The 26,460-nt window shown below is 34.0% G+C and overlaps 2 protein-coding genes across 2 annotated transcripts; one reads left to right on the forward strand and one right to left on the reverse strand.

The window, feature by feature from the left end:
• Positions 1 to 374: 374 nt before the first annotated feature.
• Positions 375 to 3,296, reverse strand: LOC134256492 (zinc finger MYM-type protein 1-like). Its single transcript, XM_062739131.1, has one exon. The coding sequence runs from the start codon at positions 3,294 to 3,296 to the stop codon at positions 375 to 377; it is 2,922 nt and encodes a 973-aa protein (XP_062595115.1).
• Positions 3,297 to 3,342: 46 nt separating this feature from the next.
• On the forward strand, positions 3,343 to 26,276 carry LOC134256493 (nacrein-like protein). Its single transcript, XM_062739132.1, has 5 exons — positions 3,343 to 3,448; positions 22,599 to 22,763; positions 23,237 to 23,421; positions 24,072 to 24,164; positions 26,139 to 26,276. The coding sequence occupies exons 1-5, from the start codon at positions 3,343 to 3,345 to the stop codon at positions 26,274 to 26,276; spliced, it is 687 nt and encodes a 228-aa protein (XP_062595116.1).
• The last annotated feature ends 184 nt before the right edge of the window (positions 26,277 to 26,460 follow it).

Consider the following 26,460-nt stretch of genomic DNA (forward strand, 5'->3'; position numbering starts at 1 on the left):
GGGGGGGGGGGGGGGGCTCAAATCCAAGAAAGATGTAAAATGTGTAATATGAAGAAATTAAGATGCAAAACGTGTTATATCAAGCCCCTGTCTAATTTGAATGAGAAGACTTAAAATAATGCACTTAAAGTTGATTGACATTCATCAAAGGTATACCGAAATCAGAATCTCCAATACTGAAGCTATCTTGGCTAGGATACTAGTATATTCTATAGTACATATATGTTAACATAAAGAGTACTTTTTCAGGTGCAAAACAAATTTATTAAACTTATAAAATAAAATGTAGGTTCGAAAATGAAGAGTCCTTAGATAATTCAATGCTATATTCTTGGAAACCAAACTGAAAGAAAACAGTCTTAGTAAAGATATAGTTAATAGTTTCCAAAGTACAGTTTCCGACTTGGAATCTTCTGGATGAATGACTTTGCTACTTCGTTGAGGTTGACTTGGTCTGTTCTGTCTTTGTGAACAAAACAAGTCATACAGTGATTTAATCTAGCCTGGGTCATTGTGCTTCGGAGGTAGGTTTTAATCCTCCTTAAGGACGAAAAAGATCTTTCTGGTGTGGCAGTTGTGACTGGAATGGTAAGGTAAATTTGTACAAGCTTCGTAACTTCTGACAGAAGTTTCTTTGTGATAGGCTCCTTCATATGTTGACAAATTGTATCTATCAAGGTAACTTTTTTAATTTTATTTTCACTGTCAACTTTGAAAATATCGGGCAGCATTTTGAGCTGCTGCTCAAGCCTTTGGAAAGAAATATCTTCTTTGTAAAGCATGGTCAGCTCTTCCGACAAAGAAAAGAACTCTCCATTTGCTGCATTTAACAAAAGTGTTTCAATTTCTTTGACAATGGTCATGTTTTTTTGTTCGAATCTGTTTTTCAGAGTACCTACAGCGTGTTCTAATGCTTCATAGAACTGATGTCTAAAGTAATCCTTTGGGTTATCATATCTATGGGGATTTGATCCATCATCTAATCTTTTAGGAGCACGCCTATATCTTGGAAGTGATGGTTCGTCTGTCAGGTCTTTTGCCTCTGCACAAACTGCATCATAAAAGTCAGAAAAAACAGAGTCATTTCTCTGGCGCTCAAAGTAGGATACAGTGGCCTTTGAGGCTTTGATAGCATCCTGTGCTGAAGTATTTTTTCCCTGGATCGAAATAGATAGCTGCTCAGATGCAGCAAATATTAAGTGTGATAATTTCAATCCAAAATATGTTGAAAACTTTTCCATCATAGCCAGTTGTCCACCAGCTCGTCTGGAGTATTCATCATTAGTATTAGTATGTATGTCATCCAAAAAGTCTTGTAGAACTTTGTAGTTCTGAACTACAGATTCTATAGCATATGTTCTAACAGTCCATCGAGTTGGACAAATTGGTCTGAGGTTTGGTGAACTAAGATTTGTTTCCTGCAATTTCTTTTGCATGAAGAGATGTTTTCTCTTTGGAGATAAACAAATAAGTTTTTCAATTTCAGTGACCAAGTCCATTGAATAACGTATTGCGAAACATTTTTTTGTAACATCTTGAACACTAAGATTAATACAGTGAGCAAGACAGTGGACGCTAATGGCAGATGGATACTGGTTCTGGATTTGTTTTGCTACACCTGTTAAGTGTCCCGACATATTTGGCGCACCATCATATGCCTGACCCCGACATAATTCTAATGGCAAACCACTTCTCATAAGAACATCTTTCACTGCCAAAGCTATAAAGTCACTTGTTTGCGAATGAATTTCGAAAAGACCTAACATATCTTCATGAATATCGAAGTTGTCATCAACCCATCTGACACATACAACTAACTGTTCTTTGTATGCAACATCCATAGTCTCGTCTGCCATAATAGAAAACCATTTTGCCTGTTTTACGTCATCAAGCAATGATCTCAAAATTTCCAGTCCAATCAGAGAAATTTGTTCATTAACAATTTCTGGAGAAATATATTTTCCTTGTTCAATCCATGACAAGATAGTTGGGTTATCTTCAGCTCGCAATTTAAGTAGCTGAATAAGGTGACCTTCAGATTCGCTGTGTCCTCTGACTGCAAGGCCCTGTCGTAATAAAAATTTCAAGGAAGACAACTGACATGAGAGTGCTAATCGTCTTTTCTTCTGGTCTTCCTTTTCCTTTTTCTCTACCTGCTCACTTACAGCCATGGCACCACTTTGCAATCTCCTAATATTTGATTCAGCTTCTTTATGAGCTGATGACATTTCATGTTCCCTGAAACGATTCACGGCTTTTTTCCAGTTTGAAAAGCCATTTTTAGAAAAGGCCAATTCCGCATTTTTACTCAGCATCAAAACATTTTTTTTAACAGCTTCTCTGCAGAAAAAGCAGAAAACATTCTTTCTGCTTGTGCAAAGTGTAAGCCAAGGAAAATCATCAAACCAGTTTCCTTGAACAGCTCTTGTTATGGTTTTATTCTTTCTTTTCATTGTGACTTTTGTTTGCTGTAGTATGTCTTTATCACGTGGTTGAAATGGAGTGGGTAAAGTACAGCATATGTCTGCGCAGTCTTCTGTGAGTACTGTTTTTTTAGAGCAACTTGCATCAGTCAATGAATCGATTAACTCTGTATTTTCTGTGTCAACTAAATTCTGTTTTTCTTCTTGTACTATTTCCCCTTCCATACTTTTTTGGGCACTTTCCTTGTTGCTGTCCTCTATGGCAGAATCCTGATCTTCTTTGACTTGACATTTCTTTTCTTCATTCAGCGTGCTTGTTTTGTCACTCTGATCAGATTTAATGTCCATTTTTTCTGTCTCATTGTGTATGATTGATTTTTCTTTACATGCTGTAAATTTTGAAAGTTTCGTCACTTCGGTTTGTTTCTCGAGTGTTTTATTCTTCTTCTGAAAGAAAGAACTTATGGATTTCTGTTGCTTAACCTTTCCTTTTGATTTCTTTGGACTTTCTGACAGTTTTCTTTTTTGATGTACCGATGTGTGTTTCTTTACGAGAGGTACAAAATGATTTGGTTCAAACAAAGCACCATCACGTGTATCAAAATTTCCATCTCTAGTCCACATGATATACATATTCTCAATGTGCCCTACATCTACTTCATTTGAACGTAATGGGTTAAATACATTGTTGAAAAGTGGCCTGATTCCCATATTAACCTCAGGATAAACAGAGTATACAGGGCGTTGGAGAACTGTGGCCAATGCCATGATATGTATTAAACCAGACCATGCCTTATCTTTACATGTAGAAAGTGCAACATTTCTCACATTGGTTTCATTTTCACTGCTAATCTCAGCTGTAGGATAAATCATTGCTCTTGCATCACTTAAATTCCTGGACATAAATTCTGGGTTCTTGATGACAGTTTCTAAAGCAGGGTGGTCTGTGTACAATTGTCCATTGCTGAAGAGTTCACAAGCAGTTAAAATACGTAGACTTGTGGACAAGTGCTCATCTCCACAGAGTACAAGTGACGCACTATTATATAAGCAATTTCCATTTCCCGTGCATTTCAGGGCTTGTTGGCCACCTTCATCTACATTTATTTCCGATGGAATTAACACTGATGCTAATTTATCTGATTAGAGTCTTTCATAATCAGATTGACACGATTCATCCTGGACTCTACGCAAATGTTTCAAACGTATGCTTACCACAGAATCCTCATCGTTTTTCTTCATTGCTGACAATAAATTGTCAAGATCATTCATTGTTCTAAAATAAAATTCCAGGTGTTCAAATAGATTTAGCTTTCGTTGATTTTTGTTTCAGTTACAGTAACGTTAACATTTCACTTTGTTAACTCTAGAATAGCATGAATAAATTGTCTTATACAACAGTTTTATCTCTGACTGTATTAATTCTGTATCAATTTAATCATTTTGCTAATAACACAAAACAAAATAATCATAAAAACTTACTGCATGATTGTAAGAGATGATCAGACTCCAAGCACACATGTGTAATGACTAATGAATCGGCAAATAAAACAAAACAAAAAAATCCAGAGGTTGACAAATCTTACTGCATGGCCTACGCGTTAAACAAGAAATGAGATACAGCAAATAAATAATGACTTTTAGATGTCAGTACAAGGGTCAGCTTGTGCTTCTCATTTAATTTTGTTAGATAACAGATGCTGAGTGAAACAGAAACGTCAAATTTATTACCCTTTTTGACTGTTCGCTTTATTCAATTCAATTCTTTGACCCGCACGGACCTATCCCAAACATTCGTATACAAGAGGTCTTAAAAGATTTACTTACTTTATTTGTATTACATTACTATTACTTCAAGAGAAACGCTTACTCAGACGTTGCTGAAAATAAAATAAATTTGATAAAATGAGGTTTAAAATATAATTTCATAATTTCAACATAGCTGTGATTTTGTTCTTCAATAAGTGGGGGGGCACAGACATACTCTTGCCCCCCCCCCCACTTCTGAAAGTGGGGGGGCTAGTGCCCCCGCTGCCCCCCCTGTGACTACGCCTATGAAATGCATGCTAAGAGTGTGTTTATGGTTGGACATCATTGTTACTATAACTTGTACTAAAAATGCATTCTTGATAAATTGTATTTGTGATAAAAAAAATTCTTTACAGTTTCCGGATTTAATTTTTTTTTTTATGGAATAAATACTTGTTACTTGTAGAACATTTGAGATTGAAATAGCCATGTGAATTAATGCTAATTTAGTTGATGTAAGTAGAGGAGTTCAGCTTGGATTATTTTTATATAATTTGATGAATTATTTTTTTTCCAACAATGAAAGTAAATAATGTTATATATATTTATCTCCATAAATGAAGCATAGCTATATGCTGTACAACAAATTTGTTTGTCTACATAAGGTGACCTATTGCTATCCGTTTTCGTTCGTCGTGCGTTAACATTTGAACATTTTCAGCTTCTTCTCTGAAACCGCTGAACCAATTTTAACCACTTTTGGCATGTAGCATCTATGGGTGAAGAAGAAAAATTATGAATTATGGCCCCTGCCCCCCCCCCCTGGGGGTGGGGCCAAAATCACTAAAATTAGTGCAATCTTTAAAAGTCTTCTTCTTTACTCCTGGACATCAAGCAGTCAAACTGTTGGCATAAATGTAATGAGCACTGAGTGCCTCTAACAAAATTGTGAAATTCATGGCCCCAGGTTCAGGGATAGTAGTGCTAGGGCGGGGCTATTTAGATTATATAGTGAAAATGCATTATTTCTTTGAAAATCTTCATCTCTGCCACTTGGTATTTAATAAACTAAGTATATATGATGAGCAAGAGTGCCTCTTTCAAAATTGTGAATTTTATGGCCCCAGGGTCAGGGGTTCTGGTGTGCGGCGGGGCTCTATTGATTATATAGTCAAAGTGAATTAATTCTTTGAAAGTCTTCTTCTCTGCTCCCAGATATTAAATAAACTAACTAAGTACATAGTTCTGACGGGCAAGAATGCCTCTTCCAAAATTGTGAATTTTATGGCCCAAGGGTCAGGGTTTCTAGTGTTTGGGGGGCCTCTATTGATTATATAGTGAAAATAAATTATTTTTTCTGAAAATCTTCTCTGCTCCTAGGTATCAAATTAACTAACTAATTACATAGTTATGATAAGCAAGAATGCTTCTATCAAAAGTGTGAATTTCATGGTTATGGGTTTCAGGGGTTCTGGTGGAAGGGCGGGGCTTTAGAATGATTATATAGTGAAAATACATTAAATTTTTGAAAATTGTTTTCTCTGTTCCTGGGTATTAAGCAGATGAACTACCTATGTAGTTATGATGAGCAAGGGCCCTTTCTCTAGAATTGTGAATTTCAAGGCCCCAGGGTCAGGGGTGCCATGGGGGGGGGGCTCTACTTATATACTGAAAATGAATTAATTGTTTGAAATCTGCTCCTTTATATTATTCAAACATTTTTGATAAGCAAGGGTGGCTTTTTAAAAATTGTGCAATATGTGGACCTAGGGTAAGGGGTTTATGTGTGGTAGGGACACTACTCATTATTGCTGAATATTACTGATTAGCTGAAATGCATTTTTGTTCTCCTACCCTGCCTATGGGTATTAAGTAACCAAACGAAGCAACTGCTAAGTGTATAAGTCGGGGAAATAAATGTTGAAAAAAGTGTATGCTTATGATGAGCAATGGCGCCTCTTTCAAAATTGTGAATGCCATAGCATCTGGCTTAAAATATGAACCAAATTCAATCACTGGAAAGTTGTTGCATGATCCTCAGGTGACCTATAATGCCCATGAGCCTCTTGTTCATTTTCGACTGATACACAACGAGAGAAAAGGCTTCCACCTCGCCACGCTAGCGCTTAAACTTCGCGTGATTATTTATCTTAACAAATAGTGAAAGTGGGATTTGTGTCCCCGTACGGCAACATAGCAAAGGTTAAGTTTTCTCGTATGCAAATCAAACCTGTAAGGCCTTTGCACAAGATATACAAATGTGAAATATAAATCCTCGCACCACCTGTTCAAAAGTTATGAACAAGGTTAACGTTTTCAATGGTAGGTCAAGCTCCGGGTCAATGTCAAAGAGCCAAGGTTATTGGTTTCTTAGGAAAGGACTTGACACAGAGATTACATATGGGAAGTATGAAAGCCCTAACCGTTCAAAAGTTATTGCCAAAATAAAGTTTTAAAAAGTACGTCAAAATCACAGGCCTTAAGATCGCTTAGAAAAAAAATTGAGGTGTTGAAAAAAAAAAAATAAAGGTATGGAACTCTTTTCGCCTCTTTTCATAGGGTACCAACTTTCGCCAATAAAATTCTTTTAAATCAAATGCTTTACAATTTTACTTTTTATCCATATCTATTCATATATAAACAAATTTCATTACTACCAAATTTCATTCCGTAATTCCTTATACTTCTCAAGATATTCTGAAATCAATTCCAAAATTGACCTAAATTTTTTTACTCGACATCATCGTCTCAAGCCACGATCCGGAGTCCGCATATAGCTCTCTCCTACCCGTGGCTGCTTGATCACAAAAAGTGTCGTAATCTTGAATATTTACGCCTCTCTATTGTGACGACATATTCAGTCAGTGGCAGGTTTTGTTTCCATCGCAATCGAAATCTGCGATTGGATATTGAAAGGTCGCGATAAAGTTCATCATCCGACTATGCCTTACTCGCATTGGTCAATATCTTAATGAGCTACGAAGAATTCTCTACTCGTTCAACCACGGCCAGAGGGGAGAGGAGCGTACATTTTGGCCGTAGTTTGCGACGATGACTCGACATCAGCTTGGGCCTTTGGAGGGCTACACTAATTTTTAAGCTGGAACGACGGGACAAATTTTCCCCGGAGTTTATTCTAAGCTCAATGAATATTTTCTCATTTGCATTCGAGCTTTACATGGATTTTCTCTAATTTGATCATATGATCTTACTTAGTCACAAACAACATTTTAGCGGTCTAATTGTTTTGAGAATCGAACGGTATATAATGCATTCCGGGAATAAATCGTTCGACCATAGCTTCTTTTACATTCATAATCAACATGGCGGTGTTGTTGTTGATGCAGACGTTTTCAAGTTAATTTTTCGCGAAAGGAATTAATACGGACTTAACCTTACAATCCGGAGTAAGAAATCAACTTTAAAATGTTGAAAGATCTTGCAAATACTATGCAACTCTTCGCTGCACTACTTCAAACACCGTCTGTTTACATGTGAAGGCTAGGGGCCCAAGCTAATGTCGAGTAAAAGAAAGGTCATTTTTGAGATTGATTTCAGAATATCTCGAGAAAAATACGGAATTTCGGAATGAGCTTTGGTAGGAATGAAGAATGTTTATCTATGAATACATTTAAATAGAAAGTAGAACTTTAGAGCATGTGAATAAAAAATATTTTATAAGCGCAATTTGGTACCCGGTGTAAGAGTTCATGATCAGTACCTTTATTTTTTTTTTTACACACAATTTTTTTTACAAGCGATCCAAAAGCCTGTGGTCAAAATCTATGGTAATAGTTGTTGGTATTCAATGAAAAGTCTTGTCACAAGGATTACATATGTGAAGTTTGAACGCCCAGGGGCCCATTTTACGAAAGAACCTAAGACTAAGACCATAATTCATTCTGCTTCTAATTTTCTTATTTGCATTACATTGTTGATGATTTTAAACTTTTAAAAAGAAATGTAGAAAGAAATTTCAAACTGAATAATTAATTTTGCAAACTTTTATTATCAACTCAAGTTTTTAGTCTTAGGCGTAAGTTCTTTTGTAAAACGTGCCCCTGGCCCTTACTATTTAAAAGTTATGGCCAAGGTAAAAGTTCTTTAAAAGTAGGTCAAACTCCAAGGTAAAAAGTTGTTGGTATCCAATGGAAGGTCTTGTCACAAAGAATATATATGTCAAAAATAAAAGTCGTAGAATCAACAGTTCAAAAGTTTGGAATTTTGGTGTAAAAGTGTGTCCAACTCCAAGATCAACAGGTCAAATTTGGTGGTACCCCAAGGAAAGGCCCTGTCACAAGAAATACACCTGTGAAATATGAAAGCCATAGTCCCATCCTGTCAAAAGTTATTAGAGTTGGGTATTGCGAAGGAAATCCATATTGCGATATATTGCAATATTTTACTTTGAATATTGCAATATATTGCAATATATTGTAGATTAATTATCATTAATAAATTTGAGCAGAATGTTTGAAATGCTGTCAAGTTCAAAGACTATTTGAATTTATCTTTAAGTTTAAAAGCGAGAGGAGGGATAAGACATTAATTGCACACCAAATTAACACTTTACTTTTAATCAAATTCCAGGTAAAATAGTAAAACAAGATGAACTCTCTTGGAGAATTATCACATTGAAATAATTTTTTCACAGATTATGTCTTTTTTCATTGAATTCTTTTTTTTTTGAGGGGGGGGGGGGTAATGAAGTAGCATAAAATGTTATTAAAGATTAAAACAATATACATATTAGGCCTATATGAAAATAATTTTATTGTGGTTACAAAATAAAATTTAAAAACCAGAAAGAAATTGTGACCTGTTTTCGTGCGTTTTGGCAATTTAGTCTAACCCGACCTAATTTCACATCAAGACGTACAATCAGGAAATGGCCTGTTTTAATATATACATGCTCCTGCTATATCATAAGGTGTTTAAAATGGCATGAAAGTTATTAAAAATAATTAAAACAACACTGCTACAAGTGAAAACATGGATGACCATTTACTTTTAATATGTACATGTATATTGAACTTGACATTTCACCGCGATGTCGATCGTGTAGATTCAATGTGAGATTTTGAGAACCGCAATGCATATGGTATACACCCTGTAAAAATGTTTTATATATTTTCTTCCTTTTAAATTTTATTTGAAAGTCTTATTAATTAGTAATTTTATTTCAAAGTAAGATATTCAAAACTGCAACAGTGAATTAAAAGCTTCCACCCCTCTCTCTTTCTCTCTCCCGAACGAAACTGACGAAGAATTCTTTCAACGAGAAAGAAAAAGACTTAGAACTTTCCAGTTTTATTTTAACAGTTTCTACAATAAAGGAGGTTTATATATATTTTTATAAATATCGTGAAATACCGGTATCTGATTTTCATATCGCGATATATTATCGTGGTGGATAATACCGCAATATACCGATATACCGGTAATATTGCACACCCCTATTGTTCCATGTACATTTTAAAAATTTCTTTGACGAGTAAAACAATATGCGTTTCTTTTTTTGTTTAGTATATTATCTAAGAAATCAATATAATTGTACAGAATGACAATAATGTAATTTTGCTTCAGTCATACAGTCATAGCTGAAGTAAAGTTCTATCGCAAATATGAACATCAGAAGATTATAAATGTTCTTTTTCCCTCTTCTTTAAAAAATTAATTACAATTTTGCAATAGCAAAAAAAAATCTGACATCAAAATTGCAGCTCATATTGCTTTAATAAATCTTACTTTCGCAGTTGGAATCACTTCTATTGTAGCTGAAATGAGCGTCTTTCAGTTCCTCATAATAACACATCTGCTTAGACTGCGGTCTTTTAGAAAGGTAGCCTGCGCCATACACTGTATCTGTGTAAAATAAACCGAGTATAAACGTGACTAGTAAGACCCGTGATGCCATGCCAGCGGAATAAAGAAACAACCTAAATCCCCTCCTTTTATAGCAAAGAATAAAACCTCGTTACGTAAGAAGTGTGATTTGTGTGCAATTTTTATACGGATGTAGAAGTGAAAATGTGCCAAAAAATTCAAATTAATCCATTAGCAAGTATCTTGTACTTAAATAAATTGTAACACTAGCACAAGTTTATTCCCCCATAAATTAATGTTAACTTATGCGATACATTGAATCTGTTTAATATGTATTAAAAACAGTTTCTCTATTTTTGCAATTTTTTGCCATTTCATTTAAGTCATCGCTAATTGAAATCTCATTAATTTTTGTTAAGAAACATGTAAAAAGAAAATGACTTATTACATAGAATAAATATGATGAACTAATACGATAACGCAAAAGAAAGTTGAACATTCTTTTCCCAGATACTTGAAAAACAGTCTAATTTTGACCCAATTGTCAAATGATTTTCTTAACGAAAGTTCCGAATACAACTTTTTCAATTCGTCTGGTCTATGAAATGTTATTGTAAATTTTATATGACATCCCAAAACAATTGAGGTAAAACCGACGCCAGAAGGGAGGGGGTATCTTTCCCCAACATTTTGTAAGGTTTAGTTATGGTAAACTGGCCACAGATCTAGTAAATGTTTAAACAGGCTGTAGAGAAATGAAGTGCATTCAAATATTTTCAATAAAAGAAAAAGATTCGGAGAAAAGAGATGCTCTAAGATATTGTTGTTGACCGTAGAAAGTCAATCACGTCTATAAGTTCAATCGCGGATGACATTCACCCCTAAAAGCAAATACACCTCACATCTTTTCCTCTGTATAGATCTATTAACAATAATTTAAATTAAAATTAATTCGATGTTCATGAAATTGTAAAAAAAAAAAAAAAATAAACAAAGCACTCTGCGTGGCGCAGTGGTTAGAGCGTCTGCTCTAGAGCCGCGAAGTAAGGAGTCAATTCGGTCCTCAGTAGCCCCCTTGCTTGTCGTAAAAGGCGACTAAATGGGGCGGTCCTTCGGATGAGACCGTATAAACCGAGGCCCCGTGTCACAGCAGGCGTGGCTCGATAAAGATCCCTCCCTGCTCAAAGGCCGTAAGTGCCGAGCATAGGCCTAAATTTGCAGCCCTTCACCGGCAATGGTGACGTCTCCATATCAGTGAAATATTCTGGAGAGGGACGTTAAACAGTATACAATCAATCAATTCTTTCGTCGCGGGTTCGAATCCCACTGTGGGACGCGGAGACCGGTCATTCGGATGAAACCGTGTAAAAATCTAGGTCCCGTGTCTAGGGGTGTGCAATATTACCGGTATATCGGTATATTGCGGTATTATCCACCACGATAATATATCGCGATATGAAAATCAGATACCGGTATTTCACGATATTTATAAAAATATATATAAACCTCCTTTATTGTAGAAACTGTTAAAATAAAACTGGAAAGTTCTAAGTCTTTTTCTTTCTCGTTGAAAGAATTCTTCGTCAGTTTCGTTCGGGAGAGAGAAAGAGAGAGGGGTGGAAGCTTTTAATTCACTGTTGCAGTTTTGAATATCTTACTTTGAAATAAAATTACTAATTAATAAGACTTTCAAATAAAATTTAAAAGGAAGAAAATATATAAAACATTTTTACAGGGTGTATACCATATGCATTGCGGTTCTCAAAATCTCACATTGAATCTACACGATCGACATCGCGGTGAAATGTCAAGTTCAATATACATGTACATATTAAAAGTAAATGGTCATCCATGTTTTCACTTGTAGCAGTGTTGTTTTAATTATTTTTAATAACTTTCATGCCATTTTAAACACCTTATGCTATAGCAGGAGCATGTATATATTAAAACAGGCCATTTCCTGATTGTACGTCTTGATGTGAAATTAGGTCGGGTTAGACTAAATTGCCAAAACGCACGAAAACAGGTCACAATTTCTTTCTGGTTTTTTAAATTTTATTTTGTAACCACAATAAAATTATTTTCATATAGGCCTAATATGTATATTGTTTTAATCTTTAATAACATTTTATGCTACTTCATTACCCCCCCCCCCCCTCAAAAAAAAAAGAATTCAATGAAAAAAGACATAATCTGTGAAAAAATTATTTCAATGTGATAATTCTCCAAGAGAGTTCATCTTGTTTTACTATTTTACCTGGAATTTGATTAAAAGTAAAGTGTTAATTTGGTGTGCAATTAATGTCTTATCCCTCCTCTCGCTTTTAAACTTAAAGATAAATTCAAATAGTCTTTGAACTTGACAGCATTTCAAACATTCTGCTCAAATTTATTAATGATAATTAATCTACAATATATTGCAATATATTGCAATATTCAAAGTAAAATATTGCAATATATCGCAATATGGATTTCCTTCGCAATACCCAACTCTACCCGTGTCACAGAAGGTGCTAGCACGGAAAAAAAAGACCCACTGCTCAATGGCTCTGAGTGCCGAGCGTGCCGCCGTGTGCTCCTTGTCACGATCGGGAAATAACAGAAAAATCCGTCGTCAATTCAGCGTATAAATAATGGACTAATAAACAATTAGTAGGAAAAACGTCAGTCAGCAGTTGACTAAATTATAAATTGTATTTGCTGACAAGGTCATTTTATCGACCATATATATTACGATTGTTTGCGCATTGTCCTCCACTCTTTTATAATTTCTCCATCACTCCTTTATTAGTATTTTGATGGTTAATTTTCGCCTGCGTGCCATAGGCGTAACATATGAAGCCAATAAATATTGATACATCACATGTATTCAGATGTTTAAAATTTTAATTTCAATCAATAATATAATATATATGCATAATATAGCTGTTTATGGAATTTGAAAATTAAAGCACATTTTGTTGCTTTTTTAAAAAATCAAAACTGCTTTCACGTATCCTGTTCCATATCCTTTGATGTGTAAAAAAAAACCCCATTGGGCAATCTTAATATTTATGTAACAATTTTAAAAGAAATCCCCTGAGAATTTAGCGTGTGTCACGTCCTTTGTTGAACAAAATAGTTTGATGTGTATATTTGAACCCTGAAATGTGCAAGTGCAAGGAACGCCCCACATATAGTAATTTTGTTTCGATAATAACAAACGGTTTTCTCTTCAATATTCTTTCAGTTAAACTTAAATATTTAATCACGCAATATAGAATCTGTATTAAAATCTTTCGTTTATTGAATCTTTTCAAATATATTATTTTTAGCTCTACTGGTCAGAGACCAGAAGAGCTTATGCGATAGTAATGCGTCCGTCGTCCGTCCGTCTGTCTGTCTGTCAACAATTTTTCAAAATGCTACTCCTCCTACAGTTTTGATCCGATTTCAATATAACCTGGCACACAAGTAGACTACACCAAGATACATAATTTTGTGCATCGGTTTATGATTTCGATGAATGGTGTTGCCGTGGTTACTAAAAATAGAAATTTCTCTGAAATTCTTTCGAAATGCTACTCCTCCCACAGTTTTTGTCCAATTTCAATATGACTTGGCACACAAGTAGACTACACTAAGATACATAATTCTGTGCATGGGTTTTTGATTTCGATTAACGGTGTTGCCGTGGTTACTAAAAATAGAAATTTCTGTGAAATTCTTTCTAAATGCTACTACTCCTACAGTTTTGGTCTAATTTCAATATAACTTGGCACACAAGTAGACTACACTAAGATACATAATTCTGTGCATTGGTTTTCGCTTTCGATGAACGGTGTTGCCATGGTTACTAAAAATAGAAATTTCTGAGAAATTCTTTTAAAATGCTACTCCTCCTACAGTTTTGGTCCGATTACAATATAATTTGGCACACAAGTAGACTATACTAAGATACATAATTCTGTGCATCGGTTTTTAGCTCTACTGGTCAGAGACCAGAAGAGCTTATGCAATAGTAAGGTGTCTGTCGTCCGTCCGTCTGTCTGTCTGTCTGTAAACAATTTTTCAAAATGCTACTCCTCCTACAGTTTTGGTCCGATTTCAATGTAACTTGGCACACAAGTAGACTACACTAAGACACATAATTCTGTGCATCGGTTTTTGATTTCAATGAATGGTGTTGCCGTGGTTACTAAAAATAGAATTTTCTGTGAAATTCCTTTAAAACACTACTCCTTCTACAGTTTTGGTCTGATTTCAATTTAACTTGGCACACAAGTAGACTACACTAAGATACATTAAATAGTGCATCGGTTTTTGATTTTGATGAATGATGTTGCCATTAGTACTAAAAATAGAAATGTCCGTGAAATTCCTTTAAAACATCACTCCTTCTACAGTTTTGGTCTGATTGCAATGGCTTCTTTTCTTAGCCTTTGTTATAAGTACAAACCAGTAGAGCTACAGTCTCGACAGAGACTTCTGGTTTAAGGATTTTGATACGTATGTAATCAATTCAATTGTGAAATGGTTCATATCGTTAGTCCCAATTATTATGATAATTAGAGCCCATGTAACCCCGGGATTTTTCTAAGATTTATGATCTTATTTGTTGAAACCGTTGCCAAGTAGTTTGGATTCTAAATTGTTAAGATATTGTTAGCAATATGAAGCGATTAATAAGTTGTAAATTATGCACTTAAATATTTAAAATAAATATGAAGAGGAAGATGGATATGTAACAAATATTTTGATATATGCATATCCCTAGTTAGAATAATCTAACTGTGTCTCGAGAAAAGCCCTCACCACAGTTAGAATACCTCCTATATACTCGCAGTGTAGCAAAAAATTGCAGAGTCGCTCCGAAACGATTTTGAAGTATACAAAATAATTTGCAATAAAAATTACTTTCAAATTAATTGTTACAAACCTTTTTGAGGTTGCTTTAATATGTATTTAAACCCAAAATATAATCCAAAGAAAGACGAAAATTCAACTAATTTTCTCAACGTTTTTTCTCGCTTCAAAATTACACTATTTACGTTCGGAATTCTCTGGATTGTTCGTAATGAATGCATTGAGTACTAATTATCGCTCGTGTTTATTTTGCTACATTGTGAATACATGGAACGAATTCTATCGTTAAATTGGGTCCGTAGAACATTTCTCATTTTAACAATGGAACATTATATCTAGCATATCCAATGTTTTTTATGCTCCCGTAAACAAAGTTTCCGGGGTATTTAGTTTTTGCCCTGTCCGTCCGTCTGTCTGTTTGTCCGTAGAAACATTAACCTTGCCCATAACTTTTAGGGGTGTGCAATATTACCGGTATATCGGTATATTGCGGTATTATCCACCACGATAATATATCGCGATATGAAAATCAGATACCGGTATTTCACGATATTTATAAAAATATATATAAACCTCCTTTATTGTAGAAACTGTTAAAATAAAACTGGAAACTTCTAAGTCTTTTTCTTTCTCGTTGAAAGAATTCTTCGTCAGTTTCGTTCGGGAGAGAGAGGAGAGAGAGAGGGGGTGGACATGGTGGAAGCTTTTAATTCACTGTTGCAGTTTTGAATATCTTACTTTGAAATAAAATTACTAATCAATAAGACTTTCAAATAAAATTTATAAGGAAGAAAATATATAAAACATTTTTACAGGGTGTATACCATATGCATTGCGGTTCTCAAAATCTCACATTGAATCTACACGATCGACATCGCGGTGAAATGTCAAGTTCAATATACATGTACATATTAAAAGTAAATGGTCATCCATGTTTTCACTTGTAGCAGTGTTGTTTTAATTATTTTTAATAACTTTCATGCCATTTTAAACACCTTATGCTATAGCAGGAGCATGTATATATTAAAACAGGCCATTTCCTGATTGTACGTCTTGATGTGAAATTAGGTCGGGTTAGACTAAATTGCCAAAACGCACGAAAACAGGTCACAATTTCTTTCTGGTTTTTTAAATTTTATTTTGTAACCACAATAAAATTATTTTCATATAGGCCTAATATGTATATTGTTTTAATCTTTAATAACATTTTATGCTACTTCATTACCCCCCCCCCCCCTCAAAAAAAAAGAATTCAATGAAAAAAGACATAATCTGTGAAAAAATTATTTCAATGTGATAATTCTCCAAGAGAGTTCATCTTGTTTTACTATTTTACCTGGAATTTGATTAAAAGTAAAGTGTTAATTTGGTGTGCAATTAATGTCTTATCCCTCCTCTCGCTTTTAAACTTAAAGATAAATTCAAATAGTCTTTGAACTTGACAGCATTTCAAACATTCTGCTCAAATTTATTAATGATAATTAATCTACAATATATTGCAATATATTGCAATATTCAAAGTAAAATATTGCAATATATCGCAATATGGATTTCCTTCGCAATACCCAACTCTATGGAAGAACTATATTTTATATTATTGGATACCTGTGACCTATTTAAAGGACAACATGGGGTTTTAAAACCCAAGTGTTGAATTATCTCCCTTGATTAAACGTGTTTATGAAAGTATTGTTTTTCATGATTTCTTCTCAATCGGATGTCTATTTTCGTTGATATTTTGGATTTAGAGAAACTATTATAACTCCTATTAAACCCATATTTAAGATTTGATATCAGTGCTGATGCTGCAATGCAACGCCGAAACAAAGATGAATACAACCAGGCTAATGATGATACTAAATGGAGCTACGCAACAGGAAGTTGCAACTGCATTTGGAACACATCAATTGGCTTTGCTGCCGTTAAACTAACTTAGGAAGACCAAGAATTGGCTATCCGCAGGTTACCACACCCAGGCAGGACTGTCAGACCCCCCCCCTTTTTTTCAATACCTCACGCGATTCAGAACTGCTGTAAAAACTGCTGCTACAATTGCTGGATGAAAAATCAGCATCAAAGTGCATAGACTGTTCTCAAGAGACTGCGAGGAACTGGTATTTGTGCACAACATCCGTACATAGGAAATCCCGTTGCTCTTAGACGTTGCAAAGGACATATGGATGTTTTAGACGGTATGCCCCAAGAATTTGGAGGCGTCGACCATGACATAAACTTCACTTTTCTACTCGCAACACAGGACATGTTTGATTTTTATCAAAACCCTCTAAAATCACTGATAAAAAAATAAGGAGTAAACTGAAAACTAAGATTATCATGTTTAATCTGACTATGCGTTTCTTTTTTTGTTGAGTATACTATTATATTTGATTGTACAAAAACCTTTCTTCTGAAACAATTTAATACTTTATTTTAGTCTAATTGAACATAAGGTTTTTTTTACATACATAATTGATAGCACATTTAACGGCAAATTAAAATTCTCAGTGCAAAAATGCAGCAAATTTGCTTCAATATTGTATTACAAACTAACCTAATAAAAGATTTTCAGGTGTCTGAAATCTACCATCTATATTGCAAAAAAAACTAATAATCTTTAGCTTAAAAAAAATTAAATCATATAAATATTTAGACAGGTGGATATGGCATTAAGAAGAGTATTCAAGTGCAAAGTATATTGTGACTATATACAACGGGAGCAGAGCAAAAACAGGCCTATAAAACATCAGAGATCAGGTGCCATAGAGGAGTAAGCATCCCGGTCATATCCGCCGTGCTCTCCTTGTCATGAAATGGTTATATTTAACGTAAAAATCCGTTGAAAATTCAGTGTGTAATAAATAAAAGTCTGACTTATTTCGACAGTCCTTTCTTATGGTAAATAAGTAGATATATCACTTGAGTACTCAATCTGATTGTTGAGTACTGCAATTCTAATGATATATAGTTTGAATTACTATTTTTGTTATTATAAAGAAGAATAAGTAGTATATATGATTATCCCGCTTCAGACAAATTTGTCGATTACTGATTGGATAAAAGCTAATCACATGACGCCCTGAAATTTTCCGTATTACGTCTCCGTTTCCATATTACGTTTCCGTCGAGGCGTAATATGAAAATATTGCACGCGATTCCGTTCGAAGCGTTGTTATTGTAAATAAAAATGGCGGCTAAGAAACGGTTAACGTAGGTAGTTTAGTTAAATTTCTTGTTACCGTAACGATATTTTATGTTGATTGTTATTGGATTAAAACTAATATTTTCATAATATGCACAAATATTTTTTTTTATGTTGAAAAAGGTCTTCAGCGGATAAATTCGTTACACAGTCATTTCGTTACACAGTCATTTCGAGAAAATAATATTCGATGTGGGAAGAAATGAATGCGAACTTTATCTGTTCTTTATCTATAAATCATCACTATAGATCCATGTGTATGTAAAATCATCAACATCTTCAAATATATTGTGCAAGCTTGAATTTTTTTTTTATATTTTAACAAAAATCAAGTATATAACTGTAGGTATCTTAAAAGAAATACGCTAGAAATTTAATACTAGTAAACATAAGTCCAAAGATCAATATTCTGCCTAAAATCAATGAAGCCACATGAAATTGGCATTTGGCAAAATCTAGACTCAGTTGCAACAATAAAACATATGATATGTAGAAAGTCGGGTTTTTTTTTCATGTATATTGGGTTAAACACTTAAATTTTTAAATTAAAACAAAATTTTTGTTTATCCATACCTTATTCAGAAAACTTTATACTTTATATTTGATATGTGTATTGTGGTTCAAAAAAACGAGCAAAGCTTTGTAAAAGACCTGAGGCTATTATAAATACATTGTAAGTATTTTTCCCCAAAAATATCTCATTGTGTAAATGCGGTGCTTCATTGCTTTTTTAAAATTCCAATATAAATCGGTAATACCTGTATTTATCAATCCAAAGGAAATTTATCTGAAATCCAGGAATATTTGGTGCGATTCTGAATTGTAATTTAATAAAATTAACGGACTTCAATGTTAAGGCTCATTGATATTCTGATAAGAGAGATAACTCTTAATGATATAAATGTCTATTATTCCTTTATAGATTTGTCAAGCTGATGTGTCTTTTTTGTCCAATTTTGCCCCACAAGCTATGCTATAATTGTTTGCAATTTACTCATAAAATATATTTCTTTTGGAAAATCATTGAGGTTCAAGCAACATTTTATATGAGTGAGCAGAGGGTTTATGAACCTTAACGTTCTTTTGATAACATTTCATGCATATCAAGACACCACGATAGTTACGGTATATTTCTTTGAAAATGTAACATTTTCCTGTGTGTAATAACCGTTTAAAGTCTAAATGTCTTTATATATAACTGTCTTTAAAAAAAATTGATGGACTCTAACAGAAGAAGGAGGGATGAAGAGAATTCTTAACTTTACTCCCTCTTGTTCATTAGAAGTAGAAGACTTATGAATGACTTGTTCTAATTTATATAATATATTTTGTTTTAAACATGACTTTTCTCTTTAAAACTTCCTGAAGAATACATTAACTTGTAATTTGTGCAAAAAATAAAGATTAATATCTTAAATCGAGCATGATGTTAATTACAAATTATCTCTTAGAATTCGGACATACTATTAAAATAATCTGTTTTACTATCAAGCTCATAAAATATATTTTATGGAAATGTGAACTATAAAGTTACACACATTCCAGTAGTAAATTAAGATCTAGAAATGCCATTTTTAGATAATAACATGTAATAGATTGAAGGTTTATATCAACAATAATTAGTCGTTAAACATTTTTTTATGCGAAAAATATTTAGCAGGCTAATTTTATTCTCTTGTGAGCATGTAAATATTTTATGCATTTGATATAATCAATACAAAATTATTTAGATGCTAAATATTTTTCGCATAAAAAAATGTTTAATGACTTTTGAGCTCACCTGAGCCGAAGGCTCAAGTGAGCTTTTCTGATCAAAATTTGTCCGTCGTCTGTCGTTGTCGTCGTTGTTGTCGTCGTTGTAAACTTTTCACATTTTCATTTTCTTCTCAAGAACCACTGGGCCAATTTCAACCAAACTTGCCACAAAGTATCCTTAGGTAAAGGGGATTCAAATTTGTTCAAATCAAGGGCCACGCCCTCTTCCAAGGGGAGATAATTATGAATTAGTGAAAAATTAATGGCATTTTTAAAAAATCTTCTTCTCAAGAACCACTGGGCCAAGAAAGTTGAAACTCATGTGGAAGCATCCTCAGGTAGCGTAGATTCAAATTTGTTCAAATCATAACCCCCGGGGGTAGGGTGGGGCCACAAGGGCCGATCAACGTTTTACATAGGAGTATATAGGGAAAATCTTTAAAAATCTTCTTCTCAAGAACCACTGGGCCAGGAAAGATGAAACTCGTGTGGAAGCATCCTCAGATAGTGTAGATTTAAATTTGTTCAAATCATGACCCCCGGGGGTAGGGTGGGGCCACAATGGCCGATCAAAGTTTTACATAAGAGTGTATAGGTAAAAAATCTTTAAAAATCTTCTTTTCAAGAACCACTGGGCCAGGAAGGATCAAACTCATGTGGAAGCATCCTCAGATAGTGTAGATTCAAATTTGTTCAAATCATAACCCCCGGGGGTAGGGTGGGGCCACAAGGGCCGATCAACGTTTTACATAGGAGTATATAGGGAAAATCTTTAAAAATCTTCTTCTCAAGAACCACTGGGCCAGGAAAGATGAAACTCATGTGGAAGCATCGTCAGGTAGTGTAGATTTAAGTTTATTCAAAACATGACCCCTGGGGGTAGGGTGGGGCCACAATGGCCGATCAAAAGTTTACATAAGAGTATATAGGGAAAATCTTTAAAAATCTGCTCAAGAACCACTGGGCCAGAAAAGATGAAACTCATGTGGAAGCATCGTCAGGTAGTGTAGATTCAAGTTTTTTCAAATCATGACCCCCGGAGTAGGGTGGGGCCACAATGGCTGATCAAAGTTTAAAAATCGTCTTCTCAAGTACTTCAAAGCAATGATTAGAAGAAAATGTTTTTAAAAAATCTTTTTATCAAGAACAGCAAAGTCATATGCTGTGTTAATATGAAGACATTCTAAAGTAGTATTAAATTCAAGCCCCCCCCCCCCCCCCCCTTTCAGTAAACTTTTCAGTTCTGATCTGATTTGCGTTTTTGTCCTAGACGATTTGCTCAGGTGAGCGATGTGGCCCCTGGACCCCTTGTTATTGTTGATATGAACCTTCAGTCTGTTCTCTATTAAAAAGCTTAAGACAAGTACATGTATCCATATCTATACAGAAATATTTGTCTCGATTTAATTTAATGAAGTATTAGAGTTTTGTGTTTGATTTATAAACGGCAGAAAAGTAATAATGTTAAAGATTTTGGAATAAATTAATGGGAGTATCTTTCCTCAGATTTTAACAAATCAAGGTTTTGAAACTACATGTATAGGTCGTCACCTACATTTGACAAGCATATTTGGGGGGTTTATTAGCCAGTTTTAAAGTTGCCGTAAGGTAAATGCATGCTTGGTTGTTTTTCATTCTGAAATTGCTATTTAAAAATAAAATCATAATATGCAGTAAATTAATTTAAAAGTGTATTACGAAAAAATATTTTAAAAAGCCGAGCGCCATGCCAAAAATGGCGAAACTGCTAGTATTATTTCAATTAAAAAGATTTCCTGGATATTTTTGATGAAATCATAATTTAAAAGTGAATTATTATATAGTGTGTATTGCGACAACTACATGTAAATAGCATACGTTGTATGCAAATTTGTTATATCTCATCAATATGCAGACTTTTGAAAATGTCAACACGCTTTCAGAAAACGTCATAGACCAATAATACATGTAAGCATATTTCACACTTTGTTCGAAGACTTTATATAAAGCCAACAAATTCACAATTCGTAATGAAAAATAAGTGTAACTGTTAATTTACCAACATTCCTTAACAAATAGCAAATTTAAAGTTTGCCTTCCCAGTCAAGGGAATAAGAAACAACCGCTCTTCCAGGTTCCTTCCTCTGTGATGGCAGAGCAGTGGAATTTCTTGTAATTTTATCAGCAACAAAAAAAAATGTCGATGAACTCTTGATAAAATTTTAACTGGCTAGAAACCCTGGTGCTCCTTTTTGTAGGATACCCAAATTGTAAACTAGTTAGCAGAAAAATCTTTCATCCAACGAGGTAAATTATTGACAAAGAAGTTGACGAAACAAGGATATCAGCAGTCTCGTTTAAAGTCATCATTTCGTATGTTCTATGGTTGATACAACGACCTTGTCAGCAAATACATATACATGTACAATTTATCATTGATTCAAATGATCACTGAAGTTTTTCATACTAATTGTTAGTCCATTATTTACACCGTGAATAGACGACGGATTTTCCTCCATTTCCCGATCTTGACAAGGAGCACACGGCGGATGTGACAGTCTGCAGTAATGCTCACTCCTCCTTGGCACCGGGTCCCACCTCAGATGTTTTGGAGGTCTGTGTTTGCACTGCTCCTACTTTGTATTGTTTTACGGACTTTTGAGCTTGAATACTTCCCGTTCCCTTCATATGTTTTCACCAAGAATAACCATTGCTATAACCAGAATTTTGAAATATAAAAATACTAAGAACAGGAAAAGTTAATTCTTAGCAGGCACATTTCATTAACAATTTTATACCAATATTTGATAATTGTTTTACAGGGCCAGAAGATTGGTGCAGAATACATGAATGTTGGACAACATGTGGCTCAACAAGACGACAGTCTCCCATTAATCTAAACACGAGGAAGTCCAAGTCCCGAAAAAACATAAGATTTGCTCTTAGGAATATCAGTAAAAGAGTGCCCGCCACAACCTTTAATAACGGTTAGATTCAGACATTTGTATTTTCCCCCAATGAACAGATTAAGTTTGATTGATTGATCGTGGTTGTTAATCCGGGTCGGTGGCAATATTTCAGTCAGCCATATTTCGGAGGTCAAATAAAAAGCAGGAAATCATGCCGTTTTTCGAAGTCAGAAAACATTTTTCTTACATTGATTTGTAACGCTTTAATGAGTTGCACAATTCAAAACCAGAATCATTCAGTCTTGTTAAATTAATTTCTTTATTTTTACTTTCCATTAAACGAATAAACAGTCCTAGGGACTAAATCATTGCTTTCTTTTTTGTATTCTGCTAGGTTGCATTTTGAAGATCAAATACTCATAATAAGTTTATGTTTTGAAAACATCTTTTAAAGGAATACAACTTTCTTTAGAACTTTATTTTGTCAATATTTTCCAAATAATTATGTTAATAAGAATTCCATACATAACAAAACATGTTTTCATTCGAAGGTCATGCACCAGACTTTAACGTCATTGTGGACAAATTTGATAACGATAACAATATCATCCTTACCCATGTGCCTGGTCGACCCGCTCACAAGAAGTACATCTTTGCCCAGCTGCACGTTCATCTTGGCAGGAAGACGGACAAAGGTTCTGAACACTCGATTGACAACACGTTTTATCCTATGGAGGTAAATCACGAACGTAGATTTAGCATATATAAATAAATATACATACAATATAAAGCACAAAACAGAATTTGCAAAAAAATACTCTCACTTGCTACAATCATATTTTTTTTATTTTTCTTTCTTTGTATATTTGTTAAAAGTCGCTTAAAATTTTTTCAATCGTACCACTTGCCGTTGGAAACTATACTCAGCATTTACGGCCTTTGGACATTGAGGGGTCTTTTTGTGCCAGCACCTTCTGATTGATTGATTATATTGTTTAACGTCCCGCTCGAGAATTTTTCACTCATTTTGCACAAAAATGGCACTTAGGGCCATTGAGCATCTTAATCTGCCAACACATAAAATTTGGCAACAGAAAGGAAGCTGTTGACCCCTCGTTTCACTTGCTACAATCATTTTCTTTTTCTTTCTTTGTTTGTATGTATACTTGGTTTGAGACATGTGAGACAAGAAAAATGTTAAATTTGTAATTTTATGAAAGACGAAGAAATCTGATCAAAAACAAACAAGCATTAGATTGCCTTTCATATGTCAAATATATTATATTACCGGTACTTCCTCAGTTGATATATTCTTGAACTTATGTTGCTATTTAGTATTACGTTTTCCCAGAATGTTTTTCTTTACGAACTGCCTGTTACTTTCAGGCCCACATGGTATTTTATGACAGCATATTTCCAGATATAAAATTTGCAAAACCCGCAAAGGATGGATTGGTGGTCATCGGGGTTATGTTACAAGTACGTACTCGTGTACACTTAATGACTTCAATGAACTTATGCGAGGGTTAAACAAAAAGTTCACGAACTATCTCGATATATCTACAAAACCACATTTTAGATTGCAAAAAAAATTGGTACACACATAGCCATACAAAAGTTCTATAAACAGCGTATGTTGAGTCAAGTTTGTGCTCCTTGTTTGTGACGTCACAATGTGAAAATGGCGTCACTATGTAGATCACAAAAAATGGTTGTTTCAGTCGTACTGGTTCAACGACCGACTGTTAAAATGTGTGGTATATCTTGGAAATTCCTTTGCAGTAGCGTATAATAATTTGTTCACAGTTTATTAAGACGAAAGACTTCCTATAAATTCAATCAATTGTAACGGGCGGTTGCCCAATAGTCCCAGAATCAATTAACAGGAATCGATTTCAGTTTTAACAGTTTATTAATTACAACAATAAAACATCCATGACAATGATAACAATGCTTACAGGTCAAATATAGACCGCTCTCTCATCTAAACACGTTCACTGTCTTCTGTATGAAAATCAGCACTCCTCAAAATTGTCACTCAAAAGGCTTATTAACATAAAAATGACGTTTGCGCACAATCAATAGAACAATAAGTATTACGCTAACAAAATAGCAATAGGTATATTTTATACATAATAAACATAGAATTGTGCTAATTTAATATTCAATGTACACAAGTAATAATTTATTAATTAATACAGATGATGTCACACAATGATTGGATTGATCGTTTTCGTGAAGGAAGGCATGCAGTAGCTGTAGATCTGTAGCTGTCCGAAAAAATATATTGATAGACCGGAGAGCTACAGAAAAAACTGTATTAAGTATTTTGCACAAAAAAATAAGCTTTCTTGATTTATTTCTATGTTCTTAAAACTGTTAATATATTATAACCGTTTGTTCCAGTTAATATATTCTTTGAACCAATGTTTCCACAACCAAACATTCCTCAAAATTGTTGTTAATAGTCCTCCTGACCCTGATATTGTAATCATCGAACATTTCGCTTACTTATACTGCCATTTTTTTCCTTACGTCAAACGAGAGTACTTGATTGAGGATCAGGAAGTTTTTGAAATCTTTCCTTTTTTGCAATTGAGGTAAGAAACAGCATAAATATACAGTTTTTTCAGATATAATATATTTTTGCAGACCAGATCTGCAGCTAGGCATGCAGATGGTTAAAATTGATATTTGTTATGTTGCCCAGTGAAAGCAAGTTAAAAAAAGAGACGTGTTTTTAATTAAGCAATTTGTTATCAAAGACCTCCAATTTACAGTTTGAAAAATAGTTGAAAATCTTAACAATTATATAATTGTTAAATACTTACATATCGTTTACTTAACTTTAGATTTTAAACATATTAGATATTCTGATAAAAAGGAGGCACCCATTGATGATTCTCTCCACCTTGAATAAACGTCTCTCCCGAGACAGAAGATTTGGGTTTTGATGGTCACCAGGCTCATATTTGGAAAGGATATTCTTATGCACCCATTCTGTTGCCGAGATTTGACCATTTTTGACAAATTAAATGTGTACTTGTTATAAAAATTAACTTGCATGAAAAGAAATGTAAAACTCAGAAAAATTTGCTTTTTGATAATGAGAGAGCCTATATCACGTGATTCGCGCATGAACAGAACGGTGGCAGATATGCATTAAAATCGGAGAGGACTACTTTAAAATATAATCATCACTGTAACCAAATATTGAAAGCAAATATGAACTTTTTGATTACCCGTACATGTAAGTTCATAATAAATATATGCTTTGGTAATGAGGGAGCCTGCCTCAAAGAAATAAATGCGATTTATATTTTGAAACCAAATTTGTTATAAAAATCACACTTTACATGCCTTTAAATGATAATTTACTGCAAAGATGATGAAATGCTTCACTGAACAAACGAAAAGTTGTTAATGTTTATACATGTAAATCTAATTAACTAGGTGAAAAAAGCAAATGGTGATGACAATGAAGATGATAGTGAGGGAGAAGATGAAAGTGACGTGGACACTGACGATGATTTTAGTTCAGACTATGAAAACTATCATGTCCGTTTGGATGACATTGTACGTGTATATTAGAAATGTAAATTCCTTACTTTGACTACTGGGACCTTCAAGAAATCGAACTGTACATACAGTTATAATAAAATTAAGGCTTCTTGAACAGTTATGATTAATTGAAATGTGTGGAATGAATTAGATCATATGTTTTTAAATTATATCTTTAAATACGTGTTACTTTTTATTTACAGTTAGTCTTAAT

The sequence above is a fragment of the Saccostrea cucullata genome, unplaced genomic scaffold (genome assembly GCF_032062105.1).
Source record: "Saccostrea cucullata isolate Sc308-1 unplaced genomic scaffold, CSIRO_AGI_Scuc_v1 ctg4367, whole genome shotgun sequence".
In the NCBI taxonomy this organism is placed as follows: Eukaryota; Metazoa; Mollusca; class Bivalvia; order Ostreida; family Ostreidae; genus Saccostrea; species Saccostrea cuccullata.